Source organism: Tinamus guttatus, unplaced genomic scaffold (genome assembly GCF_059628265.1).
Source record: "Tinamus guttatus ecotype Peru unplaced genomic scaffold, ASM5962826v1 Tinamus_guttatus_pri_ptg000211l, whole genome shotgun sequence".
Classification (NCBI taxonomy): domain Eukaryota; kingdom Metazoa; phylum Chordata; class Aves; order Tinamiformes; family Tinamidae; genus Tinamus; species Tinamus guttatus.
In genome coordinates this window covers 4,389,574-4,413,581 of record NW_028288745.1, presented here as the reverse complement: position 1 = coordinate 4,413,581, position 24,008 = coordinate 4,389,574, and the positions used below count along the sequence as shown (strand labels likewise).

Sequence of the window (24,008 nt, the reverse complement as noted above, 5' to 3'; positions counted from 1 at the left end):
GGGCTGCGCGGGGCTGCGCGGCGGGCGGCGGGCGGCGCATGCTCGGGCACCGCCTCCCGCCCGCGGGCAGGGGCGGCTCCGCGGGAAGGGGCGGAGGTTGCGCGGCGGCGGCGGCGGCGGCGCGGGGCAGCGCGGGGCCGCCATGCCCGCCAAGTGCAAGTACAACCTGGTGGAGGACCGGCACGACCTGCGCGTGCCGCTGCACAACGAGGACGCCTTCCAGCACGGCATCGCCTTCGAGGCCAAGGTAGGCGGCCCCGCGCAGCGGCCGCGGCCACCCGCGCAACTTGCTGCTGTCCCCGGGCAGCGCAACCGGCCCGGCCCTGCGCGTCCCCACCCGACCCGGGCCGGCCCGGGCCGTCCTGGCGCTCCGCGCTCGCTCCTGCTCCGGGCAGGCAAGCGCGGGGCTGCGCTCCCTGGTTTTGTACTTTCATGTGTTTTTATTTATTTGTTTATTTATTTATTTAGCGCTACGCCGTGTCTCAGCGCTGTCTGTGGTAGGTGCAACTTGCGCTGCCACCAGCCTCGAGCTGCCAGCGCTTGGGCTCTTCATCCCCTTGCCTCGCTGCGGAGGCGGTTCTGCCCCCCGGGGGTCTGCAGGGTGCAAGCTGAAATAACGCTCTTTTTGGTGAGACCTAAGTGCTCGCAGGGTGACTTGAGTGCCAGGGCAGCCTGCTGTGTCCGCAGCAGTGCCCTTCGCGCCACAGGCGCCGGTGACAGCGCGGGCGCCGCGCTTGCCGGCTGAGGGACGAGGGATGCGCCGCTGGGAGCCCTCGGGGTCCGCTCAGCGAGGGGGCCGCAGTGCGAGCGGGGGCTGCTCCTGCCTGCTGGGGCCTCACGCGCTCCCCGCGCGGCGGGAGCAGCTCCGCTCCGGGGGCGCTCCGCTCGCTGGGCACGGCGTCCCCATGGGCCGTAGCTCCGCTCCTCCTGCTTCGGCAGGATTGTTTGGATGTTTCTGGGCTGGAGTAGCCTTGGGGGCTGCAGAGCTCTGAAGGAAGCAATGTGGCTCTTGTGGTTCCGCAAACACTGTGGGTTGAGTTTTTTTTATTTCTTTCTGCTTTTTGTTCCAAGTACCCATTATTGGGTTCTTCTTTCTAGCAGCTCTCCCTGGTGTCAGTATTTTGGTCCTTCTCATATTTGGCACTGAACTAGCTCAGAGGCAAGCGGGGCTGTCGGTGCGGTGCTGTCCACATTGGTACTTGTGCGCTTGCATCTACTGAAGCTGCTTGCAGCCATATGCTCTGGCACAGGGACATCGAGTCGGAGTTAAGTGTCCTCTAAGGATTATGCTAATCCACTTTTGGGAGGTAAATCCAATAGTTGGAAAATCCCACTCCATCTTCTGAGGAATTTCACATTTCACACGTTTTGAGCTATTTTCCTTGGCCATCTCTCTTGGCATCCAGCCCCCTGTGTCTTTGCCCTGCCTTCATTAGGCTGTTGGGAATCTTTGCCTCTGAGGAGGAAGTTGCCTCTGAGGGAACGCAGGACTTTGGTTTGTTCTGTGCACTGTGGTCTGAATTCTTGAATAAAATCAAAAGTGGGGCCCCTGGAGTTCGCAGAAGCATTTGGATGGAAGGACTGTAAGCTGTGGCCTGTCACAGGGGAACAGACATGAATTCTCACTTGTGTAATCGTTTCCTGTTTAAATAAGGGGTATTTAAAGAGCAAAGAACTGTCCTCCTCTACCTCTCTACTCTTCATTTGAGGATGAAGGTGGAGAGTTCCAAGCTTGCCCTTTATCTCCCCAGACTTTTGGTGCTCCGTGGGTTCGATCCAGTTGAGATGGGAAAAAAGTCCATGGGCTACTTTGTGTGATATTGGCAATTGGAAGCATTTGGAAATCATGAGCTGGGCTATCCCATCACCTCCAAAGAGATGAAGATGTAAAATGAGTTAAATTGTCTTTTATAGCCTGTCGTTTGACCTCTGAATGGCCTGTCAGATGCGGGAGTGCTACCAACTCTGTTTTCCCCTGAGAAAGCCCTTGTTAACCCCTTACTGCAAGAGCACGTGTTGGAAAATTGTACTTTATCAGGAGCTCACAGTGTTGGGCCCTCTTTGGAGGTAACAAGAGACCACTCCTACCTGGAAGTGCTCGTGGTCCAAAGCAAGGTCTGGTGGAGATTTGCAGTTTGGAAGCTGGAGTGGCACTTGGCTCGTACACACCTGCCACATGTCCCTTAGCTGGAACCAAGTGCTGCTTCTCCGATCCTGCGACTCATCAATCCGTTAGTGGTGCCCCTGTGTCCTTGGTTCCCGATAGAAAGGGGAGAGGAGCAGTGACCCGCTCTGATGGGTTCCCACTAGCAGCCTCTGCGGAGAGGAGAGGATGGGAATGTGCAGACAGACCCTGTCGGACCTGTCAGCAGATCAATGCAGGACCAGAAGTTTAGGGAGATACTGCCGAAGAGAACGGCAAAGTGTGAGGGTTTAGGTTTGGAGTTCTTTTTGCTTTTTTTGCTTAAGAAATCTTGGCAACTATACTTTTTCTATCATTTTTGTCAGTACTTTTCTCTACTTTTCTGCGTGGGAAACTGAGACTGAACCGAGCATCTGCTGCTGTGTTTGGAGACGGGACATGAAATGAAGACTTTAGCCTGATCCAACGTGTCCTTTCCTAGGAGTCCTTGCATTGCTCTGCCAAACGGGGTGACTCACCTGCCTTCCACCCTTGGTGAGGCGGTGATCTGTGGCAATCCTATCGATTGCTGTGAAGATAATGGCAGTATTGGGAAAGGGACTGTGGCCTTGGGAGAAAATTAAGCAGTGAATGCATGTGAGCCTCCCCTGCTGCGTATGTTGTGTGCACGGTAGGGGCTATAACAAGATTGAGGATTTCAAGTCAATTGGATTCCAGGCATCTCTCTTATCTAGGTCTTTGGCTCTCCTTCAGAGCGGCGTCTTTCCTTTCCCAGAAGATTAGATTTGGTGGGAGCAGACAGTTTGGGGTCGAGAAGCGAGTTCTGGAAGTCGGAGGCAGGTTGTTTCAGGCTCTGCACCTACTTAGCTGGCTGCGCAGGACTTGGCAGCTCTGCTCTGGGGCTGTTGATGCTGGCAGCCCAAGAGCATGGAGCGCTCTGCTCCGCCAGCAGCGAAGATGCAGCGAGACGAAGCCAAGGATGCCTTGCTCGACGCTATAAATAACCTGCCCGAGTGCCACGAAAGCCTCTCCTCAAACAGTGGCATATTTTTGCCATACTTGCTAAGTCGCTTGAGAGGCTTCATAGAGGAGCTCTCGGCTCAAAACCCGGCGGTGTTTGGGGATGCTGGATGTGCCGTGACTGCGAGGCTGCCATCCAGGTCATCCTGGGCTCGTCCGATGTGGGGAGCAATGAAGGGGGGTTGGATGCTCCTGGGCTTGCCGGATTCTCTTTGCATGGAAAGATTTCAGCTCTGTGGCTGCAGGGCCGCCGGCAGCTCCCGCGGTTCCTTCCCTGCCAGGGCCCTCCTCTTTCGCAGGCCTGGGAAGCGTGGCCCTGTGTTGCTCTTGGCACGCTGTGGCGGCGGGCCCTGCACCGCTTCCCTCTGCAAATTCCCCTCCCTTTCCTCCTGCCCGCACCTCTGGGCTCGGATTACACGCGGGGTCGGTGGGCGGTCAGGCCGCGGATGCCGGGAGCCGCAGACATTCCTCGGCGCTCGCTCCGACCCGTCGTCTTTGCGTCCCTCTCCCGCTGCCCACGGTGTCGAGATGCCTCCGGGAGACTCGGAGAGCATCACGAGGGAGAGGCTGGGTCCCCACGGAGCCAGCCGTGGCCCCCAGGCTGCAGGGATCTGGAGGGATGTGTTTGGTGTGGAGACACCCCGGCCTTTTGGGAAAGAGCCTGCATCCCTAGCAGAAGGGGAGCTCGTGGTTCGGAGTGTAACTTGCTCATGGCTCCTTCCGTGGCCTCGCCTGTTGCTCAGACACATGCGACATGCAGTATAGCTCTAAGCCCTCGCCCTGCGAGGGCCTGGCGTGCTGCTGCCTGGAATTGCGTGTCCCTGTGGCATATCCATGCCCCCGGCTGGCGGCCGAGGGCGGCACGGCTCCGCCACACGCGCCCGGGGCTCTCCCCGTGTCCCGCGGCCCCTCAGCGCGGGGCCTGGCGCAGCTCGAGCCCTCCAGCCGAGCCGCCACGGCTGCGTCACACCTCGGCCTGGAAAACAGAGGATTTTCCATTAAAGTCAGCCGGCACGCTGGCTTTTCCGTTCCAAACAGCCTCTGAATCTGCACCCTTGGAGCTGAGTAAACTTCCCCACTTCCCTTCCTCAGGGCCGTGTGTCGTGTGTCCCCAGCAAGCTGGGGGAGAGCGTTGCAAGCGCCCCGTGCCCATTTCTGGCCTGCAATTTTTTTTCTCTCTTTCCCCCTTTTTTTTTCCCCTTTCTTTTTCTTTTCTTTTTTTAAAAAATAAATAAATCCGAGGCGGCTTCGTCCATCTGTTGAATTTGGTGGCACCTACAAAAATATCCACTTGCAGAGCGGAGGGAGAGGAGGAGGGAGCTGGTGGAGCTGAGAACGCACAAAAAAAAAAAGGGATGAATTTGTCCTTTTACGTGCATGGAGGCATTCCGGGCTCTGTCCGGGGTTACGTGTTTCCTGAGTTTATTTAAAAAAACATATATGAAATGGGTTGATGCGGAAGGCTCCACGTGAACACAGTAGCCTGTGTTCATCTGCTTAAGTGCCTGTCGCGATTCTGGTGCTTAAAGTGCTGTGAAATGGGTTTTCCCGGTGTCACTGAAGGTTAGGGCCACGGCCACAGGAATAAATCCCTGCGGAGCCTCCGCATCCATTGTGCACAGCTGCAGAAGTTATGTAAGCCAGAGAGGGAAATGGGGGGTGGGAGCGCCGGGAAGTGGTAAATAGACTTAAATGCTTTTAACTACCCGTTGTTTTAGCGCTAAGCATTGTCTTTGTATCACTTGCCTATTTGCTGGTGAAAATCTGATCCTTCTTCTGGATCTATCTGCTTCAATTAGTATTATTATTAAGATTTTCTTTTTACACTCCTTTTACTGGGGATATTTAGTCGAAAGGTTCATAATTTCTGCAGAAATAGTGAAGCACTCAGCAGGGTTGTGATGAAGCAGCGAAGGGCCTGCTCGTTCTGGGACAGGTTGTCCCAGCTATTTTAAGGATACTCCAATATCCTGTTCTGCTAATAAATGACTTCATGGAGCTGAGGGGATATTGGATTTTTACCTACTTGCTTTGGACACAGCATGGAGCACTACCGGCCCGGTTGCTGAAGTGATTTTCTGGTTAGAATAAGAGCTGCTGATCATGGGAAGTATTGCGTGGAGCAAACGGCGTCGTGGCTGAAGGCGCTGCTGCGTCAAGGGGCCGAGCCAGGCAGTGTGAAGGAGTTTTTGCCCCGTATTTCACGCCCTGTTGTGTTACTGCTAAATTTCAGCATGGTGATCTGTACACCTGCGGATATGGTGACATGCTTCACAGAAACCTGTAGGAATGAATCCTCATAAATTCAGCATGGTCCTTTCCTAGAGCTGAGCCATGTCTCCTGGAGAACCATCATCCCCGTGACGGTAGATCTGGAGCTGCATGGAGGTGGATTAGGCCCTCGCACGTCCTCACACCTCCGATTGCTGTGGGGGATGTGTTAGAGCTAAAGTGGACTGTACTTGAGAAAATCATAGCTTAAAGGCAGTGTTCTTTGCAGGAAAGCTTCGCAAGGTTTGATCTTGATGTAGCTGTGTTTGTAAGCTAGAAATGAAGCTCAAAATGATACTAGGGAAAAAAAAAACAGATGAGACGGTGAAAAGATGAGCAGCATTGGGGGTAGGCATGTTATAAAAGATACCCCTGGATCCGATGGTAAAAGTGGGTGTAACTTGGTTCTGCCTGTTACTTTGGCCAGCGGCAAGCAGAGCCGTCCACTTTGGAGAATGGCTCATGAAGGGGATTCACAGAATTGACCCTGAGGTCCCTGTTTGGCGCTTACTCTAACCCAAAGCTTGAAGGTTTAAGCAGAGGACTGTTCAGTGGAAGTTGTTTTTAGCGGCACCATGGCCATTTCCCATCGCTGTGGTCACTTCGGCACTGCCCCGGCTGCAGTGCAGGCCCAGCGAAGGCAAGTCTATACCAGATTTAAGAGGCAGCTGCGTCATCTTTTTGAGTTATCTGGAAAGGCAAAAGGCTCTCCATTTCTGGAACAGCTCAGAGGAAGGGAGGGATAAGTTCCTGATCTGTCTGAGGCAGAGCAGAAATGAAGCAGAGTAATTGCCCATCAGTCAAATACATGGGGAAATGCGCAAGAGAATGAAGAGCTCTGCAGTGCTCTAGCTGCGGGTTTTTCTCAAAGCTTTGCTAGAGCTCTGGGCTTGACTGGATAATGAAGCTAAAGATCAGGAATGAGTTGGACCCCTGGCAGCTCTCTAAAACCATGACTCCATTTAGGAACAGAGTGCAATTAGAATTGGAAATTTAGGAGCATTTCTTGGAGGGACAAGGGAGAACACTGTAAAAGTGGCACCTGTAGAAGTGAGAAAGCTACTGCTGCTTGGGATGTTGATGTACAGCAGGCAAAATGCTGCCCATTCCCGAGAAGAAACAGCCTCGGGTGTCACCTGAGTGATGGAGGAATGGCTGGTCTTCCGGGCCGGGTTGGTGCCATGGAAACTCGACTAATCCGCTCTTTCTTTCCCTCCAGTACATCGGGAGCCTGGATGTGCCGCGGCCGAACAGCAGGGTGGAGATCGTGACGGCGATGCGGCGGATCCGGGTGAGTGCCGTGAGGACACGCTCCCGCCGGGGCCGGCCGGGCTGCCAGCGGCTGCCCCGCTCCGCCTGGCAGCCTTCCCACCGCTGCCGCCCGCTCCCGGAGCGCCTCCTGTGCCCCCTGCTTTGGCTGCGGGTCTCTGTGGTTTTCCTCAGCTTGTACCATTTTGTCATTAGGATCCCCGTGCAACCTGGGCTCGGCGGCTGCGAGTTTGTGGCTTGCTGGGTAACGCTGTCACGTGTGGGGTTTTTCCAGGCATCTCCGTGGCCCTGGTGCCGAGGAAGCGCCATTTGCAGTGTGCAGTTAATTGCCTTCTGAGCAATTACCCATAGCGCCTCCATTGTGGCAGGGGAGGAAGCGGGTGGCTCCACGTCCACGCTCCTTCATCTCGTGCAAGAGTGGCTGCTGCAGCTGGCAGGTGGCAGCTGGACATGATGTTGCTGGAGCTGGAGGAAGGCGTAGCATGGATGCATCCTTGCGTCTAGCTGCCCGCTGCTACGTAGCAGTGAGCTGCTTGGGAAAGAAGTAAATTGCTTTTTGCTGGTTGTGAAACATTCAGGCGTTGCCTGGATCTTGTGGCCGTAGGTTGGTGTCCAGCAAGCAGCAATGAGCTACCAAGTGTAGAGTACAAGAAGCACGTGGGCAAGGGTTGCGCCTGCCAGCGGAGCACTTGTTTAATAGTGAGTAAGTCGGGGGATGTCAGATGGTTATGAAATCATCTGGCTTCCCAAAATAGTTGTAGTTGGGGTGTTCGGCGCTGTCATTGTGTAATGCTTGGCCAGTAGCCGTGAGAGCAGCCTCTGCCTCGGCGTCCCCGTGGCTGCACGCGAGGCTGGAAGGTGTTCAGGAACACGTAAGCAGGGAGCAAACACGAAACCACAGGAGCTCGCGGCCTGGTGGCCCCCGAGGTTTAACCCTGCAGGAGGGCTGGAGACCTCATGCAGTCACAAGCATCCTCCACACTCAGGAGCTGATTTTGGAATAAAACTTGCCCTGCTACCGCCAAAATCTCCCCTGGGCAGTCACAGCGATGCTGGTGCTGCAAGAAGCAGCAAACTAGAATGAAGGGCACCATTTCTACCAGTGGGTGGACCTCAACTTGACCCAAGTGACAGTGTGGCCAGAGCCACCGATGATCAGGTTTGTTCTTTAGGACACAACCAAGGGGTCTGCCTGTGTCATCCAGGACGTGCTCTCTCCTGGAAATAACATAAAAAGTGCTCTCTTGCACTTTTCTCCTTGCTGGAGGTGGAGAGGATGCAGTGTCCAGCACACTCGGGTTTCAGAGTTTTCTGAGGGCAAGAGTTTGGGGGCTCTTCGCCAAGGCTGCCGCCTGCTGCCCTGTCATTGCTGCGGTGACTAATGCTGTGGCTGGAGAACAAGCTGGAAAGTCTTCGTTGACATTAGATTTGCTCGCTTTGGCTTGTGCCTGTTTGGACAGAGTAACTGTTATGCCATTTAGAGGTCTCCTACGTTTGTAGAGAGATATTTCTCTCTTCTCTTTGTCCACTACACCATGGGCATTGTTATTCTGGAAAAGGGCGTTTATGGTAAGTCCTCTGAAAGAATGCAACTCCGGCCCCAAACTTGCATAACTTCATGGAAGTATGTGCAGGCTGGCACAGCGCTGGGGGCTTAAATAAACCTCACTGTGCTTAAAAAATAACCTAATTGACCAATGTAAATAAACTTCAGCATAGTTTAGACTAGTCATAAATAAAGCTTTGAAGGCTGGAAAGGACACAGGTTATGGCAAAATGGAGATTTCCTATGAAAAAAGGGTGTGCTTGAAGCAGGTGCTCAGGCTTCCTGGATCTAGTGTAATGTGGGATAAGATGGAAGGGGGGAAAAAGATGGGAACCTGTGGATCAGATTGGAATCCGTGCGGAGCCCTGGTTGCCTTGTCTCCCTTTAGCCTTTTGCACGGCAGCAATGGGATTTCGAAGGGTTGCGAGAGGACTCGCTGGCCAGGCTGGGCGCCGGCGGCTGCCTCCAATTTGGCTGGAGGTCAAGGAACGCGTGTCTGTCCTCGAGCCAGGGCAGCTCGCTGCCACCAAATGCTCTAACTGCAGCCTGGCGCAAAATCTTGGAGCCCTATCTCGATACCAGGAGCAAAATGAGATTGCTCGGCGGACAAATAGCCCTGATGTCCCTTGGCAAGTCGGGGCGCGGGGCTGGCTGGAGCCCTGCAAAGGGATGGGGTCGTGAGGTGGGTTTCTTGGTGCCACGTGCTGCCCTCCAGGGTCAAGGGGAGCGGAGCAGCGGGTCTGGCTCCTGCTCTTTAAAGTGGTTGAGCCCGTGGGACCCTCACGGCAGCCGTAAGGGTGCATTTCGCAGCGAGTGTCGGGATGTAAACGTGTGCAAGCGCTTTCCTCTCGGGGCCTCGGGCATGTTTCCAGTGCAGCCAGTGCCTGGCTGGGCTCGTTCGAGGGAATTTTGATTATTTTTCTTCCCCCTTGCTGGAATTCTTTAATCCAGGTTTTCTTTGGTGCCAGCAAGGCTGGGGTCCTGTCCAGGCACTGTTTCCAGTGCTGTTTCTGTGGCATGCAGTCGTCTTCAAGCCTCTTTCTGGGAAGTGTCCAGCTGACTTCTGCAGATTCCAAAGAATGAGGCATTTCGAGCACTTTAAAATATAGCTCCTCCGTCAGGTGCATCTGATCTGGCGAGGCTTTTGCCGCTTTGCGTAGCTGAGCTTTATTTTAGCAAACTGGCAAAACTGCTGAATTTAAATGAGTTCATTGGAAGCAAAATTTTGCATCCTCCAAAAGCCATGCACACAGTGAGATCGGTGTAAAAACGGATGCGTTTGGCCACTTGCTTTCTTAGAGCACACAGCGTAACTCCAAGCTCATTTTAGTAACGTTTCTTCCAGTTTTGCACTGCGGGGAGGACAGGAGGCAACGCGCGGTGCAAGCGTCGCACAGAATTGCTGCCCTGAGGATTAGATGAATTATCAGGGCAATAATGACTTTACGTGATTATCCGAGACGGATAAGATTACATTATAGTGGCCTGGGAGGAACTGAAGGCATGGCAATGATCATCTCAACTGCTACTGCAGCGAAGGGGAATTGGTGCGTGCTGGAAAGGTGCCTCTGATTTCCCGTGGCTCTTGTGCACAATCCTTCTTGCTCTTGTGCTTCCCTGCTGGTTCTAGGAGGCTGAGGACCCCGTGATTTAATTTGTTGAAGTGTTCTAATTCCCTGCATCATCAGCAAAGACAACCAAAGCGCAAAAGCCTTCACCCCAAGAGCTGCTGGTGCCATTGGCACCAACATTTTTCAATATACTCAGAAACAAAGTAGGTCTCCCTCACATATGCTTGCTTATAGGAACAGCAGGTCTGTTTTAGCTAGAAATCGGCCTGAAGTCGATACTCACCGTAGGAAACTTCACCGAAGGCAGCTAAATTTTTGGTTTAGCTGTTTAACTGAAAACCGCTCTATCTGTGGTGCATTTCCAGTGTTATTGCTGGATATTGCAGTAATGCAATACAGAACCCCAAGCCCTCCCTCTTTCTCTCTTTTTGTCCTCAAAGGCCACAAGTTTCATTTTTGCATTTTCTTCTAACAGTATCTATTAACTTTCCCTTCAAACCGCAGGGTGGGACCTGCCTGAGCTCATTGAAATGTGCCCGATGCCCCGGCGCACCGAGGCTGCCCGGGCCCCCAGACGCAAAGAGCGTTTCTCTATGGAAACGTGGGGAAACCCTATAGCAAAAAGAAGGAAAACTAAAGCAGCGGCCCCAAAGCTGGCAGAGAGGCTGGCAGGGGATGGGAGAATGCGTAGGAACATGCCAGCTCCCACTGCTCGCGAGTCCCTCTTGTGATTGCACAGTCTTTGTGAAGTTAAACCATTTGCGGTTATGTTTTGAGCAAGGGCGCCTAAAAATACACCTTTTCGTGGTGAGAATGTATCCATCTTTGGCTCCCAGCGATTTGATCTCCTGCAATCAAGGAGGTTTCTGCTCCAAGGATGCCTCCCCAGAGGCTGCCTCCTGCTTTCCCAAGCGAGCGTGGTATCTGCTGCCTTTATCAGCAAATAGTCGGCATTTTTTTTTCCAGACCTGCATAAAAATAAGCCTCGTTGTGCTCTCCCTGTGGGGGGGTGGTTTATTAGAACAGCTCCGTCTCTCTGGGTTTTGCCATCCAGCGTTGCTTCCTTTGGGGAGCCACCGCTCCGATGGATTTTGTCTCTTCAATCTGGGCTGTACTGTGGTTTTAGGTGGCGTTTTTGGCCACGTGCCTGTACAGGGCAGAGCTGAAGCTTCTTTTCTGAGTTTTGCAGCCAACCCAGTTGCCTTTATGAGCTGCATTTTTAATTTGTTTCAGAAAGATTCTCCAGGATCTTGTTTTGCATAGGATTCTTGCTGTGGCTCGCTATGCTGTGGTCCTTCTGGTCAATATTCAATCCTGTAGCAACTGTTTTCTAACTCAACCTAAATTTCAAAAATTTAATTTGCTCAGACTTTTCTTTAGGATCTAAGGTGTTAATTCTTCCTAAAACTCCATAGGGAGCACTGTTCAGGCTTGATGATTTTAAAGCGTGAAATCCAGTGAGTGTTTTTAATCCCTCCGTTAATTATTGCTGAAGTAGCATGAAACAAATGTGCAGTGTGAATAATTACCTGTTTTTTTTTTCTTCTCCAGTTACAGAACAAAAACACTGTGGAACAGTCTTAGCATCTAATAAGGCCCGCAGCGCTGGCTGGTTTCTGACACGTGAAGTGTTTCCTGCTATTGCTCCCTCGTTCTTTATTAATTGTCGGAATTTCATAATTGCTGACTTGGTTACTGAGTTAAGCTCCGCTGCTTGCAGATGAGAGCGAGTCCTCAAGGAAGGAAGTCCCTGATTCCTCCCATGAGTTTGTGCTGGTGCCTCTTGCTGGGAGGGAGGATGGGGGCCGCTGTGCCCAAATCTGGGCATTTCTGGGCTCGCGCTGGCTGAACTCTGGCTGCTCCCGGCGGAGCTGTCAGCGCGCGGGGCTCTATCGTCCATCTCGCGCGCTGCCGTGTCTAGGGGCCCCGCTCGTAGGAGGCAGGAAGTTAAATGCCAGTCCCAGCTTTCCTTTTAAAAAGGAAAAGCAAGTTTTTGGTCTTCTGTAGCTGAGAGAGAGGCAGGAAAATGACTCCAAAATACTTAGTGAGCAATAATGCATTGCTTCCTTGCTCTTGAAATGTCAAGCCTTGAAAACCAGTGATTTTTTTAGAAAGCTTGGAGTTACCAAACTAGCTGTAGTCGTGGTCTCTGCGGGTCTCCACGGTCACAGGCTTCCCCTCCTCCTGTTACTTAGCAGTAGTCCAGCCTGTCAAAACCCATAGCGCCCCAGAGTACCTAAATATGGGGTGAATCTACAGCTTTAAGTGACGGACATGCCACAAGCTCCCGCGTTGGAGCAGGGACTGGGTCATTCAGACCGACCTTCTGCAGCCCGTGGTGGCTCATGGCCGATGCCTGTCGGGCTCTGGACTGTGCCACCCACACGAGCTCCTGGCTTATCTGGTGGCAGGGCCTTGCCTGGCCGCTCGCCTGCGCCGGGGGTCCTTATCTCACTTGTAAAAGTGTTTGCCATGCTTGGAAATGTAAACATCTCCTCCCAGGCTTGGTTCCTGTGCTGTTCGTGCTCTGGCTTGGGAAGCTGCACCTTGTTTTTTTGACATTTTTCACCCACATCGGCCTGCACAGGACGCTCTAGATGCATGGCTTGTGAAGCGACCCACCTTCCACGTGCTCCCGGAGCAGGGCTTGTCGCTCTCCTGGCCAGTGTGGTCACGGCATGTGGCCAATAGAGAGGAGACCTTGCAAGACGAGGTGCAATCCCCATCGCACCTCCTTGCAGGGAGGAACCAGCGTGGTGCTGGCGAGGCCCGTGCTGAAGCGAGGAACAGCAGGACGGGCGTTTGCTCGAATGAGCTGCTTGGGGCTGGAGGAGATTGCTGGCCCCGCTCCTGCCCGGGGAGCTGGTGCACCCAGCACAGGAGGGAGGAACGTGGATGTCTCGGGTCTCTTCTAAATTTCTGGTTTTAAGAGTTTCCTTTAAGCTTGGATGAGCCCAAAGGGTTTCTTGTAAGGGAGATAAATCATCTTGTAAATAAGAGTCTGCAAATGGGCCTCGAGAAGCAGCCGTTGTGTAAGGGGAGCTTTTTCTGCTGGGCCATTTGGTAATTGATGTAGTCGGTATCAGTTCGGGTTCCTCCGGAGTTTCATGTGGAATTAGTGTCCCTGGGGCCGGGGAGGCAGCTGGAGCTGGCGTGCACGTCCCGCTCCGCGAGCGAGAGCAGCGAGACGTGGAAATGGCCAAAGGAGCCATCGGGATGTGTGATAGGAAATGGCAAGCGGCAGACGGGATTTATCATGGAACATCGGATGTTACTGGAACAAATGCTCTATGATAAGTGGGTTTGCTGTGATCCAGGGATGATTTCCAAGCTGCAGTCTTCACCCTGTTCTGCGGCTCTCGCAACACGGATATTTTTAGGTTGATGCCCATTTATACCCGTCAGTACATGCCACCGTCAGAGTCACTTACCAAAATTAAACCTGAAGTTGGATGGGAATATAGACACTGACCTTGTCGGTGCAAACCAAAATCATATCCTACTCCAGACAAACACATGTACCTCAGATGAGGCTGCGTTTTTGCACATGTGAACCCTGGAAGAGTTTTAAGAAGTGCTGCTAAACTGAGGAACGGGCACTGACGCTCCAGGCTATTACTGCTTTCCTTGGCGCTTCCCAGGGCCCGGAGCAGCGATGCCCAGGGCAGAGCTCGGTGCAGACAGTGCTGTAGTGCTGGGAAGCCCGAGGCGGATCCGCTCCCAGGGGCGCAGAGCGGGATGCAGCCCTTGGCACCTCTGGGCAGCCCGTGCTCCCGGGGCTCCTTCCCTGCGGAGCCGCCTGCAGCTGGCTGGCTCCCCGGGCGATGCCGGAGCCGCGTCTTTTTCCTCCTAGCGCAGATTTTATTTATTTTCCATGCTGCCTCCTCAGCTAGCAGAGCGGCAGCGGGAGCTGCTTTTGCCTCCTAGCTAAATCCTAGGGTGGTTTTCTGAACTTTTTTTTCTCTCTTCTGTGCTGAGAGGAAAACGAGTATGGGATGGAGGGGCACAGGGGCTGCCTGAATTTAGGTGCCATTAAAAAATAACGAGCTGATTGGTATTCCGCCAGCACAGGCTGTCCGTGCAGCGTTCCCGGCGTTTCATCCCTTTCTGACGGGGGATGCTGGCGAGCAGAGCTGAATCCGTACCTGCTGCAGTTCAGAGGGGTTAGAGGAAAATCAGGGCATCTTTATTCAGCTCCGTCTTTTTCAGATGCTTGTGAGCATGGGGGCATGATGAATGAGAAGACACCAGCTCTCCTCTTCAATACGAGCTTTGCTGCCAGATTTAGTTAAGGGAAAAATCTTGTCCTCCACTAAAAGAGTGTAGGAACCAGGGGGCAGGGAAGGAAAACATGTTTCCAAGCATTTTGGGGATTTTCTTGCTTTTCCCACAGTTCCCATCGCACTCCATCTGATACCTAATTTTCCTCCAAAGCAACAAGGTTACTCTCCGTTAAGCAGCATATGTTGCTGTTCTCCAGGCAGGGCAGTTTTACTGCCCTCCTGGTAGGAGGGGGCTGCACGATGGTGCTTATACCAGCTGGCATTATTGCAGTGGAAGACCCTGTCTTTAAGTGTATTTAACCAGTTTCCCATTAACCTGGAGTCAGTGGTAAGGCTCAGATGAAATGGGTATTTTCTAATTGATGAGAGGAGCATGTTTATTCTGTAGGCTGTGTGATATTCAGGGATAGTCTTTTCCATGCAGTTCTGAAATAATTTCTTGCAATTATACATCCCCTGGGAAAAAACATTGGCCTTTCTCAAGAAAAGGGAAGGGCTCAGCTCTGCCCTCTCAACATGTTTTAGGGTGTCTCTTCTCCTCCCTTGAGTCCGTCTGTGCCTCGGCGTGATGAGCAGCCCACAGACCAGAGAGTTGCTGAATTGCCTCTTCATCGAATTCCCTTCCTCGCTAGTCTGTTATTAAATTATGGTTAGTGTTTCATTAGCGAGCCCCCGTGGGCATGAGTTCATTAGTGTTTTATTGGTTCGGGCTGCGCCTCGTTGCGCTGGGAACGTATTGCAGAGCGCGCCCGCGCCAATGAGCCGTGGTCCGGGGCAGCAGGCGCGGCGGCTTCCCGAGTGCTCCCGCACGGATTTGCAAGGACGCTTGGCGCTCATCTGGGCACCGGAATAAAGGGCTGGATTTATGAGGGTGCTTGATGAATCCAGCTGCTGGGTCCTGCTGAGATTTGCCTGTTTTGTTCCCCTCGGTTCGGCTCCGGGCCCCTCGAGGGACTTTGGCTCTGCGCGGAGGAGCATTTGCCCCTGGGCTCGCTCCTCTGCGGACGACAGGAGCGGCACGAGCCCAGGACATGCTGCCCATGACAGTGCACAAGCCTCTCCGAGGAGCCCCGCGCTGGTCCTGTCCCAGCGACACGGGTGTCGTGTTAACGTTTTTGCTGGAAGTTGCTCACCTGGCCGCGCTCCTCCTCTGGGGCTGTTACTGCACCGTGGCCTGGCTAAAAATAGTTTCCCTAAGCCTGGGAGATTTTTCAGGTTTGCTGTCTCTTCTAAACCCAAATTAATCGGCACTTGGGCTAGCACAGAATAGAAAACCGCTGGTTTCAGCAGCTGGGAAATGAAAGCTGGTGTTTGTAATTGATGAGCGTGAGGAGCAATCACTTAGGATGCAATGTCCTAACGGGAGCAACACGGGGCTGGGGAGCTGGCACGATGGCACAGCCGGCAGCTCTCTGTCAGGGGGAGAGAAGTAGTGAGCTGGGCTTGGAAGGGGTTTGAATAATCGCTGCAAATGATTACACGGGAGCTCTCCTTTTTGGGGTTGAATCGGGGCCCTCGGGTAGCACTGTGTTTGGGGTACCTCGGCGTGACCGCAGTGTCAGGGTGCTCGGGTAGCTGCGGGGGCCCTCGAACGCGGCGCCGCGTTTCCCAGCAGAGAGGGGCGATGCGAGAGGCCGCTCGGTCCTGTGCCGCCCCCGGCACCTGCCCTGGCGTCTGCGGGGCGCCTGGGGCCGGGGTCTTTTCTGAGTCACCTCCCCTCCCCGTCGGTGACTTCAAAAGCGCTTTGAGGAATTGTATTTTCGGGGCTTTTATCATTAAATTACAGGTCAGGGCCAGCAGGTTTTCCTGCCCGTCGGCCCCAGCTGCCAGAGCTAATACGTCAGGCCAGGCTGCGCGTGTCACATGAGGGCTCGTCACAGGAGCGGGGCCGCGCGGCAGAGCCGGGCCCGGGTGTCCCTTTGCGGCAAGGCTGGTTAAGTAAAAAGAGGATTAATTGAATTCCTCTTCCGTGGGAGCCAGCAGGGAGGCTGGTGAGGGCTGTTATTTCACTGCGGGTCTCTGTAACAAATTCCCTGAGTTCCAAGCCAGCCAATTTCCTGCTGCTTCTACAGTGCAAAAGTGGCCGGGCTTAGGAGAACCGTGTTCGCTCCCTGAGAGCGGACCAGAGCATTGGGGTTATTCACTGATCTTGTTTAGTTTCTGTCCAGTGACTTTTCATTGAAGCACTCGCCATCGCTACACCGTCCCCACCAGAGATGTGCACAGCATCCTTGGCAGGGTCTGCGTTGCGGGAACCTTCCCTTCCAGCCCTCTCCAGAGCTTTTTCCACCCATGGGGATTAACTCAGCCTTTCCCTGCTCCTCTCTCCAGTACGAGTTTAAAGCCAAGAACATCAAGAAGAAGAAAGTGAGCCTCATCGTCTCGGTGGACGGCGTGAAGGTCATCCTGAAGAAGAAGAAGAAGGTAGGCGGCTCGGCTCGCGTGCCGGCGCCGTCCCTCTGCGTGGCAAGGACGGGAGCTGGCAGGTGGAGCCCCGCGCTCCTCCCTGCCGTGGGGTGCGCGGCCCTGGGGCCCTGGAGCACCCAGGGACAGGGTGGTTGAGGGAGAGCCCCGCGGGCTGTCAGGGACCCTGGTTGGCCCCTTTCAGTGCTGTTCTCAAGCCCAAGGACAGCATCTGACGTGCTCATTTTCAGCTTCTTTCATTGCAGAAAAAAGAGTGGGCCTGGGATGAGAACAAGATGCTCATCATGCACGATCCTATCTACAGGTGAGGCTACCTCGCAGCGATCCCCTCCACCCACCTCCTTTCCCCCGCGTCCCGCTGGCCTGGGCAGTTGGGGCCACGGAGCCCTTTCCAGCGATCCCAGTTGGAGCAGCAAAGCTGATTTCCTGCTGGAGATCGGGGGAGAGGTGGAAGGGGTCATCCTCTGCCCGGGAGCCTCTGGGATGGCTCTGGGCTGCTCCAGTGGGTCCCTGTGCCCAGGCTGTGGCTGTGCTGAGCTGCGCTGGCCTGCGCTGTCTTGGGGAAATTCCTGCTGAAGCGGCAGAATATCTTTTAAAACCTGGTGAAACTGCTGCCAGAAAGTCTCTGCTGGGCTTCAGCAGCGGCGTGCTGCAGAGGTTGGGCCCCGGCCAGCAGCCCCGAGCGTGCCCTGGGAGGCACTGGCTGGGGCCCTGCAGATGGGTGCTGCAGACCATACGGGTGTTGCAGACCACGGCCCCCCCTCCTGCCTCTCCCTGCAGGATATTCTACGTGTCCCACGACTCCCAGGATCTAAAGATCTTCAGCTACATTGCCAGAGATGGGTCTAGTAACGTCTTCAGGTGTAACGTCTTCAAGTCCAAGAAGAAGGTAAAGCTTTTGGGATGCCCCTGTTGCGCCCAGGGCTGTTATTTCCCTTTGGGGCACTACTCCCAGCACAGGCACTCGCTCCCCAGCAGCTCATCAACATTCCCCTTCTCCACTGCCTGCCCGTTGGTCTGGGGCAGCTTTTTCCCCTCGAAGCCGATTGCCTCCGAGCTGATGTAGGGCTGTGTCACGCTGGGAGGGCAGCCCAGGGGCTGACGCTCCCTGTCCGTGTCCCAGAGCCAAGCCATGCGCATCGTCCGCACCGTGGGGCAGGCGTTCGAAGTCTGCCACAAGCTGAGCCTCCAGCACACGCAGCAGAACGCGGATGGGCAGGAGGACGGCGACAGCGAGAGGAACGGCGACGAGCTGGACGTCCCAGGTAGCGTGGCACCGCGCAGGGCTCTGACATGACGTTGGTGGCGGCTGCGGGCGGGTTTGCACAGCGGGGCCCTGTGCTCGCGCTGGGCTCTCGCACAGCGGGGAGCCTTCGCTGTGTGTTAGTCTTCATCCTCGCAGCCGTCCCCCTTGCTGGGAGCCCATTAGCAGCAATCCTGGCGCTGCTGGATGCCCAGCTGCCTTTTGCGCTGCGGGAAGGGGCTGAGCGCGCGGTCCCGCATTGGCGTCACACCCAAGGGGTTTGCAAAGCGCCGTGGCCTCGAGCACCAGTGAAATGGCTCTGCCAGCACGGGTTTTGCTCTGATGGTCCCTTCCCCTGCAGGCTGCCGCCTCGGCGGCGCGGAGAAGGCAGCCACCTCCGCGGAGGAGACGGACATCGACGCCGTGGAGCTCCCGCTGGCGGGGAGCGACGTGCTGGAGTTCAGCCGGGGGGTGACAGACCTGGACGCCGTGGGGCGGGAGGCGAGTGCCTACGGGGACGCCAAGGTAGGGCCTTGGGGCGGCTCTGCCCGCGGTGCTCTCCAGCATTCCCCGGCTCCGCATGAAGGGCTCCTGGCGCAGGGCCAGCCTCTCTGGGGCAGCCGCGGCCAGGCCCAGCCACAGCGGCACACGCAGGGTCGGCGCTGGGAGGTTTTTTTCTCTGTTGCACTGGAAATTTCCATGGGAAACTTCTGCCTCTCCTGAAATTTCCTGCAATATCATCTGAGCTTTAGCCAGCAATGGATAGAAAGGCCAGGGAGGGCGGCGGGGGTCAGCGAGCCCGTCGCCCCGCTGGAGCGTAATCGTTCCTGGCAGATGCTGCTTTGGAGGCTGGTGACACGGGCGCCATCCTTCCCCCGGCATCTGCTGTTCCCTGCGCCTCGCGAGCTGCTGCGCGAGCAGATTTTCCTGCGCTCTAACCTAATTCCCCTTGGCCGTAGGATAAGCTGCTCCGCTGCCGGAGGCTTTGTCCTTGCCGCACCTTAAATAGCTGGTTTTCAGTTTTCCTGCAGCCCCCCTGGCAGCGCACGCGCTCACGCGGGATGCCGCTGTCGTTGCAGGGCTGTCTGCACTCGGAGAGCATCCTCACGGCGTCGCCCAAAATGCTGCTGCCCTCGTCCGCGCAGCTGCCCGACGTGGGCACGCCGCTCTCGGCCCACCACCAGATGCAGCTCCTGCAGCAGCTCCTGCAGCAGCAGCAGCAGCAGACACAAGTGGCCGTGGCGCAGGTTGTCCCCCCGCCGTGTCCCGAGGCGAGGCGGGTCCGGGGAGAAGCTGCCAGGGCAAGGGGCGGGAAGGGATGGGGGAAAAACAAAAGATGCTCTTGCTTGGGCAGAGCTTATAAAGAGTTCCTGCCCCAGCGGGCCTGGTTTTGCATCTTAGGTAGTCCCCGTCTTCGTGTCACCTGCAGGTCACTTCAGCCCGTTGCTTCCTGCTTCCTGATAAAACCTGTGAAGTGGGTAGGGCTGTTTCTGGTCTGGGTGGTGGGGTAACAGCTGCTGGCCTCCTTCCCCTTCCTGCAGTGGCTGACACCTCCCCTGGACCTTTGCCCATCCCAGCATGGTTCTAGTCCCGAGGGCTGTTACTTAGTTACTCCGCAGCCCGTTCAGTGTGCGCCACGGCGGTCTTGTACCCGTCTAATTTATTAGTGAAAAAGTTGTTCTCTATGATGTCAAATGCCTTTGAGATGACTGAACACATTACATCAACACCTTCCTCAATAGCACTTGTTATCTCCTCTCCAAAGCACTGAGTCAGTTTGTCTCTGAACACACGATGATTGGCACGGGCTTTATTCGCTGCTAACAAAGCCCGTAGATCCGCTGTGTTGTCCCGGACCTCAGCCATGCTGGTGGGTCTATAGCTTACCTCGGCCTGGAATTGCTTGGCCGGGAATTAAATGTCATGTAGTTCCCTCTCGCTGACCAGAGAGACCTGACAGCCGCGAGTTGCTTCCCGACACCCGTGCGGGGTTGCATGTGGAGGGGGCGGGTGTGCGGGCGGCCGGCCCCGTCGCGCTGGCTCACGGGCACGCTCCTCTCCCGCAGGTTCACTTGCTGAAGGACCAGCTGGCCGCCGAGGCCGCCGCGCGCCTGGAGGCCCAGGCTCGCGTGCACCAGCTCCTGCTCCAGAACAAGGACCTGCTGCAGCACATCTCGCTCCTGGTGAAGCAGGTGCAGGAGCTGGAGCTGAAGCTCACTGGGAACAGCACCAGTAAGGGCTCCTTCCCGCTCCGCTCCCCTCGCAGCCGGCAGAGCCGCGGCGCCGCGGCCGCCTCCTCAGCTGTGCCCTTCTCTTGCAGCGGGGTCCCAGGACAGTCTGCTGGAGATCACCTTCCGCTCCAACGCGCTGCCCGTGCTCTGCGACCCGACCACGCCGCAGCCCGAGGACACCCACGCGCCGCCGCTGGGCCCGGGCGCCGGCTTCCCCAGCGCCCTGGGCAGCCCCATAGGTAGGCAGGACTGCCTGGTGAAGCTGGAGTGCTACCGCTTCGTGCCGGGCTCGGCGCCGCGCGCCCCGGAGCCGCTCCTGGGCAGCCTGGAGCTCATCAAGTTCCGCGAGTCGGGCATCGCCTCCGAGTACGAGTCCAACACGGACGAGAGCGAGGAGCGGGACTCGTGGTCCCCCGAGGCCCCGCCGCGCCTGCTCAACGTGCGGCCCAGGCAGGACCTGGGCGACAGCCTGGAGGACGAGATCGCCGTGTAGGCACGGCAACGTGTGCTGCGGAGCCGCCGGGACCCAGCCCCGTGCCTCCCGCTGCGGCGGTGCTGCCGGAGCCGCCCGCCAAGCAGCACCAGGCTGCTCTGCCCCAGCTCGTGCTGCGGGCCGGGTCTCGGTGCAGGGAGCCTTGCGATGGCCCCAGGTTTGGGGAGACAAGGATGTGCCTGGGCACTGCAGCGGTCCCTGTGCTAGGGCATGCAAGCCTCCTCCTGCCCTTGGTGCATGTTGCTGCCGTGAGCCGTGCTGGGCCGGGCTCAGCCAGGCCGCAACCTGGGCTTTGCCCCGGACTGCACGGGGAGGAGGGCGAGCGCGGCCGTGCGCGCGGAGCAGGTGCAGCTTGGGCAGGCCTGCCCCGGCGAGCGCCACTCGCCTTCCGCCAGCCCTGTTCTGGGTCAGCGGCAGCCCCACACCAGCCATAAGTGCTGCCCTCGCTGTGGCCAGCTCTCCTCCTTCCCCTCAGGCACTGGAAATGCAGCCGTGGCTGTGGCTATGGGGCCGTTCGGTGGCGCGGGGCTGGGGCCGCGTGAGGTGGCTGGCTGCCCTGCGGGGGCCTCTGAGGTCCAGCGGGCCCCAGTCCCTGGGAGAAGAGAAGGGGACTCCTGGGCACCTGCCTCCATGTGCCATCCAGCTGGGGATGAAATTCCAGCGAGCCCTGGGGTTGCTGCGGGCTGCATCCTGCGGAGATGACGCCCTAGGAGCACCAGGGGATACGGGGGTCAGGCGGCCAGGCTAGCAGTGGCTGAGCGCTCCGTTTGCATCCTCCGGACATGGTCCCTCGTCCCCCGCAGGCCCTGTGGCCGACAGCCCCGGGAGCGGCGCAGGCCTCTTCCTCTCCCTCCACCCTCCTCTCCTGCTTCTGCTTTGCTTGGCTGCTACCCCTGCTCTCGCCTTGCCGGCTCTGTCTCTGCCTCCCCCTCGTCCCGCTGCAGCGCTTGGTCGGGAAGCAGGAGGAGGATGGGTGAGGGGCCGCGGGGCCGGGCAGGGCCATGGGCGCAGGGAGCCGCGCGGCGGGACGGGGCCGGCACGTGGAACGCGATCCTGCCGCCCGCGCGCTGCCTCGGGACGCTGCTCCAGCCTCGCACTTTTGTTACGGACCTCGGCTGGGGATTTATAGCTCTATTTTTTGTCCTTTCTTTTCCTACAACTGTCGTGTTACTAACTGTCGACTCGATCTGCCTGGGAAACCAGTCTGTCCATGTAAGTGCACTTAACCCCTGGGTGTTGTCGTTAGGTAACTGGCTTTTGCTAAATAAATCTTTCTATTTCTCAAGGCTTCTTTTTCCCCTTTCTGGTCTCTTCCTTCTCGCTGCCTCTCACTCTTTCCGCACCGCTTCTCTCCCCCCTCCGTGCTCGGGGCTGGAGACAGCCCGGGCGCCTCCGTCCCGCCTGGCTCTGCAAAGCGCCCGGGGGCTGGGGCCCGTTTCCCGCGCGGTAGGAAGGGCAGGCGAGGGCCGTGCCGGGGGCAGAATAATCTCATTTACTGGGGAGGCAGCAGTGCCCTCGCGTGGCGGCCGGGCCCGGCTGGCGGGTCAGAGGGGCTGTGGGTCCTGCGCCTCCTGCGCCTCCTGCGCCGCGCGCTCCCGCTGCCAGAGCGCCTTGAGCTTGCGGTAGAACACCCTGCAGCTGAAGCCCTCGCGCGCGCCGTAGCGCAGGTGGCTCTTGAGCGAGCACAGCGTGGGGAAGATGCGGCAGCACGCCACGCACTTGTAGCCGTCCCGCGGCGCCAGCTGCCAGCGCGAGGCCGCCACGATGTCCTGCACCGTGACGCTGCCCCAGGCCCCGTCGGCGGCGCGCGGCGGCCGGGCGCCCTCGGCGGCGCGCGGCTCCTCCAGCGAGCACGCGGAGGAGCACACCACCTCCGAGAGGTCGTCGGGCTCGTCGGGGCCCTCCACGGCGCCCGCGGGGGACCGCGCGGCCCCCGTGGCGCACACGAAGTAGCTGTAGGGCGAGAACCAGGGCCGGTAGACGATGCAGGTGCGAGCTGGCAGCTCGCTGCCCGGCGGCTCTGCCGGCGCGGGGCCTGCGGGGGCAAGGGATGACTGTGAGCACCTGGCAAGCACTGGCGGCTCCGCCGGGACACCGCGAGGGAGGCTGTGGAGCGGGGTCCCGGCTCACCTGGCAGCTCGGCCACGCAGGGGGGCTCTGGGCTGCTCGTCTGGGCGCCGCTGGGCACGGGCGCTCCCGAGATGGAGAGCAGAGCGAAGCTCTCCATGGCGCGCTGGGGTTCTGCCGCGGTGCCGGCGCCTCGGCGCTGACATCACGGGAAGGCACCACGCGGCAGCGGGGCCGCCCGGGGGCTGCGCCCCCTCCATAAACCCCCTCTTTCTCTCTCTCTCTTGCCCCCGCCACCGCTCCCGCAGGTGCTCTCGGTGCCAGGTAAGCGCTGGCGGTGCCGGTGCGGCGCGGGGCTGCGGCGCCCTGCAGCCCCCCTCACCTACCTCTCCCCCCCTTGTGCCCCGCAGTGGACCAGAGCATGTTTGAGAACGCTGGCGCCGCACGGCCCGGCCGGCCCGCGGCGGCCACGGAGCCGGCGTCGCGCCTGGCCGGCGGGCAGCACCTGCGCAACCTGGGCAAGGCCGTGGGCGCCAAGGTGACGGACCTGCTGCGGCGCAAGGAGCCGGCGGCCGCCGTGACGGAGGTGAACGCGGCCGCGCTGGGCCCGGGCCAGCCGCCTGACGAGGACGGGTGAGTGCGGGCGGGCTGGGGGACCCCAGGGCACCTCAGGATGCCCCTCATCCCTATCGCCATGTGCTCACAGGCCGGGGACGACGGAGTCCCTGCCGCGGCTCGACCCGCCGCCCGCCACGGCCAAGAAGCGGGCGCCGCGGGCGCTCAAGACGCCCCAGGACATGCTCATCGCGCCGCCCGGCGCCCCCGAGGCGGCAGCATCGCCGTCCCCTGGCGCCGCCGCGGAGGTGCCCGTGGCGGCAGAGCGGGGCGATGGCGCGGCGCCCGGCGCCCTGCCCGTGCCCGACCTCATCCACAAGAGCGCTCAGGAGCGCGGGCGCCCCGGGGCCGAGCGGGCGGCAGGCAGCTCGCCCTGCACGCACAAGCCCGCCGAGCGCCCGCCGCCCGCGGGCAGCGCCGCCCACGCGCCCGAGGGGCTGCACCCCGACCTGCTCGCCTTCGACTAGCGCGCGGGGGCGCTGGTGGGCGCTGCTCGTGGGGAGCAGCAGGGGCCGGCCCGGGGCCACGCGCGCTTTGGGGCGAAAGAGGCCGATTGCATCAATAAAGGCTCTTTTTTATGCGCGCACGCGCAGCTGCGGCTCCATGGCGGGCGCGGGGCCGTTGGGAGGGGGCGGAGCCTTCATCCTGAGGGGCGGAGCCTGTTCTGTTGAGAGGCGGTGGGGGGCGTGGCCTTTCGGTGGGGGGCGGGGTGTCCTTTGGGGCGCGGAGGGGGGCGTGACTTCCACTTAAAGAGGCGGGGTTGTCGTTAAGGGGCGTGGCTTCCCCTCGAAGGGGCGTGGTTTCTCCTCGGAGGGGGGCGTGGCTTCCACGG

At 58.0% G+C, this 24,008-nt stretch overlaps 3 protein-coding genes across 4 annotated transcripts; 2 read left to right on the top strand and 1 right to left on the bottom strand.

Moving 5' to 3' along the window:
- The first annotated feature begins 84 nt into the window (after window positions 1-84).
- Window positions 85-20,495, top strand: NOS1AP (nitric oxide synthase 1 adaptor protein). 2 transcript variants are annotated; one of them, XM_088524404.1, is made up of 10 exons: window positions 85-247; window positions 6,654-6,725; window positions 16,435-16,527; window positions 16,773-16,831; window positions 17,308-17,416; window positions 17,651-17,792; window positions 18,132-18,295; window positions 18,850-19,017; window positions 19,837-20,002; window positions 20,091-20,495. In XM_088524404.1, exons 1-10 carry the CDS (start codon window positions 143-145, stop codon window positions 20,492-20,494), a joined length of 1,482 nt encoding a protein of 493 aa, XP_088380530.1. In that variant the 5' UTR covers window positions 85-142; the 3' UTR covers window position 20,495. The 2 variants fall into 2 exon arrangements, with proteins under 2 accessions (XP_088380530.1, XP_088380529.1); XM_088524403.1 differs by having other exon boundaries at window positions 16,758-16,831.
- A 1,543-nt stretch (window positions 20,496-22,038) lies between these two features.
- SPATA46 (spermatogenesis associated 46) lies at window positions 22,039-22,721 on the bottom strand. The gene is made up of 2 exons (XM_088524550.1): window positions 22,625-22,721; window positions 22,039-22,529 (listed from the first exon to the last, which is right to left on the bottom strand). Exons 1-2 carry the CDS (start codon window positions 22,719-22,721, stop codon window positions 22,039-22,041), a joined length of 588 nt encoding a protein of 195 aa, XP_088380676.1.
- On the top strand, window positions 22,720-23,643 carry CUNH1orf226 (chromosome unknown C1orf226 homolog). The gene is made up of 4 exons (XM_088524549.1): window positions 22,720-22,743; window positions 22,870-22,885; window positions 22,972-23,194; window positions 23,268-23,643. The coding sequence occupies exons 1-4, from the start codon at window positions 22,720-22,722 to the stop codon at window positions 23,641-23,643; spliced, it is 639 nt and encodes a 212-aa protein (XP_088380675.1).
- Window positions 23,644-24,008: the final 365 nt, after the last annotated feature.

Bases quoted from the DNA above. Each gene is read 5' to 3' on its own strand.
- NOS1AP (XM_088524403.1), top strand. From the start codon at position 143: ATGCCCGCCAAGTGCAAGTACAACCTGGTGGAGGACCGGCACGACCTG. The intron at 16,528-16,757 runs GTAGGCGGCTCG...GCTCATTTTCAG, and splicing joins TCCTGAAGAAGAAGAAGAAG to CTTCTTTCATTGCAGAAAAA. The intron at 20,003-20,090 runs GTAAGGGCTCCT...CTTCTCTTGCAG, and splicing joins GCTCACTGGGAACAGCACCA to CGGGGTCCCAGGACAGTCTG.
- CUNH1orf226 (XM_088524549.1), top strand. From the start codon at position 22,720: ATGGCGCGCTGGGGTTCTGCCGCG. The intron at 23,195-23,267 runs GTGAGTGCGGGC...ATGTGCTCACAG, and splicing joins CAGCCGCCTGACGAGGACGG to GCCGGGGACGACGGAGTCCC.
- SPATA46 (XM_088524550.1), bottom strand. From the start codon at position 22,721: ATGGAGAGCTTCGCTCTGCTCTCCATCTCGGGAGCGCCCGTGCCCAGC. The intron at 22,530-22,624 runs GTGAGCCGGGAC...TTGCCCCCGCAG, and splicing joins CTGCGTGGCCGAGCTGCCAG to GCCCCGCGCCGGCAGAGCCG.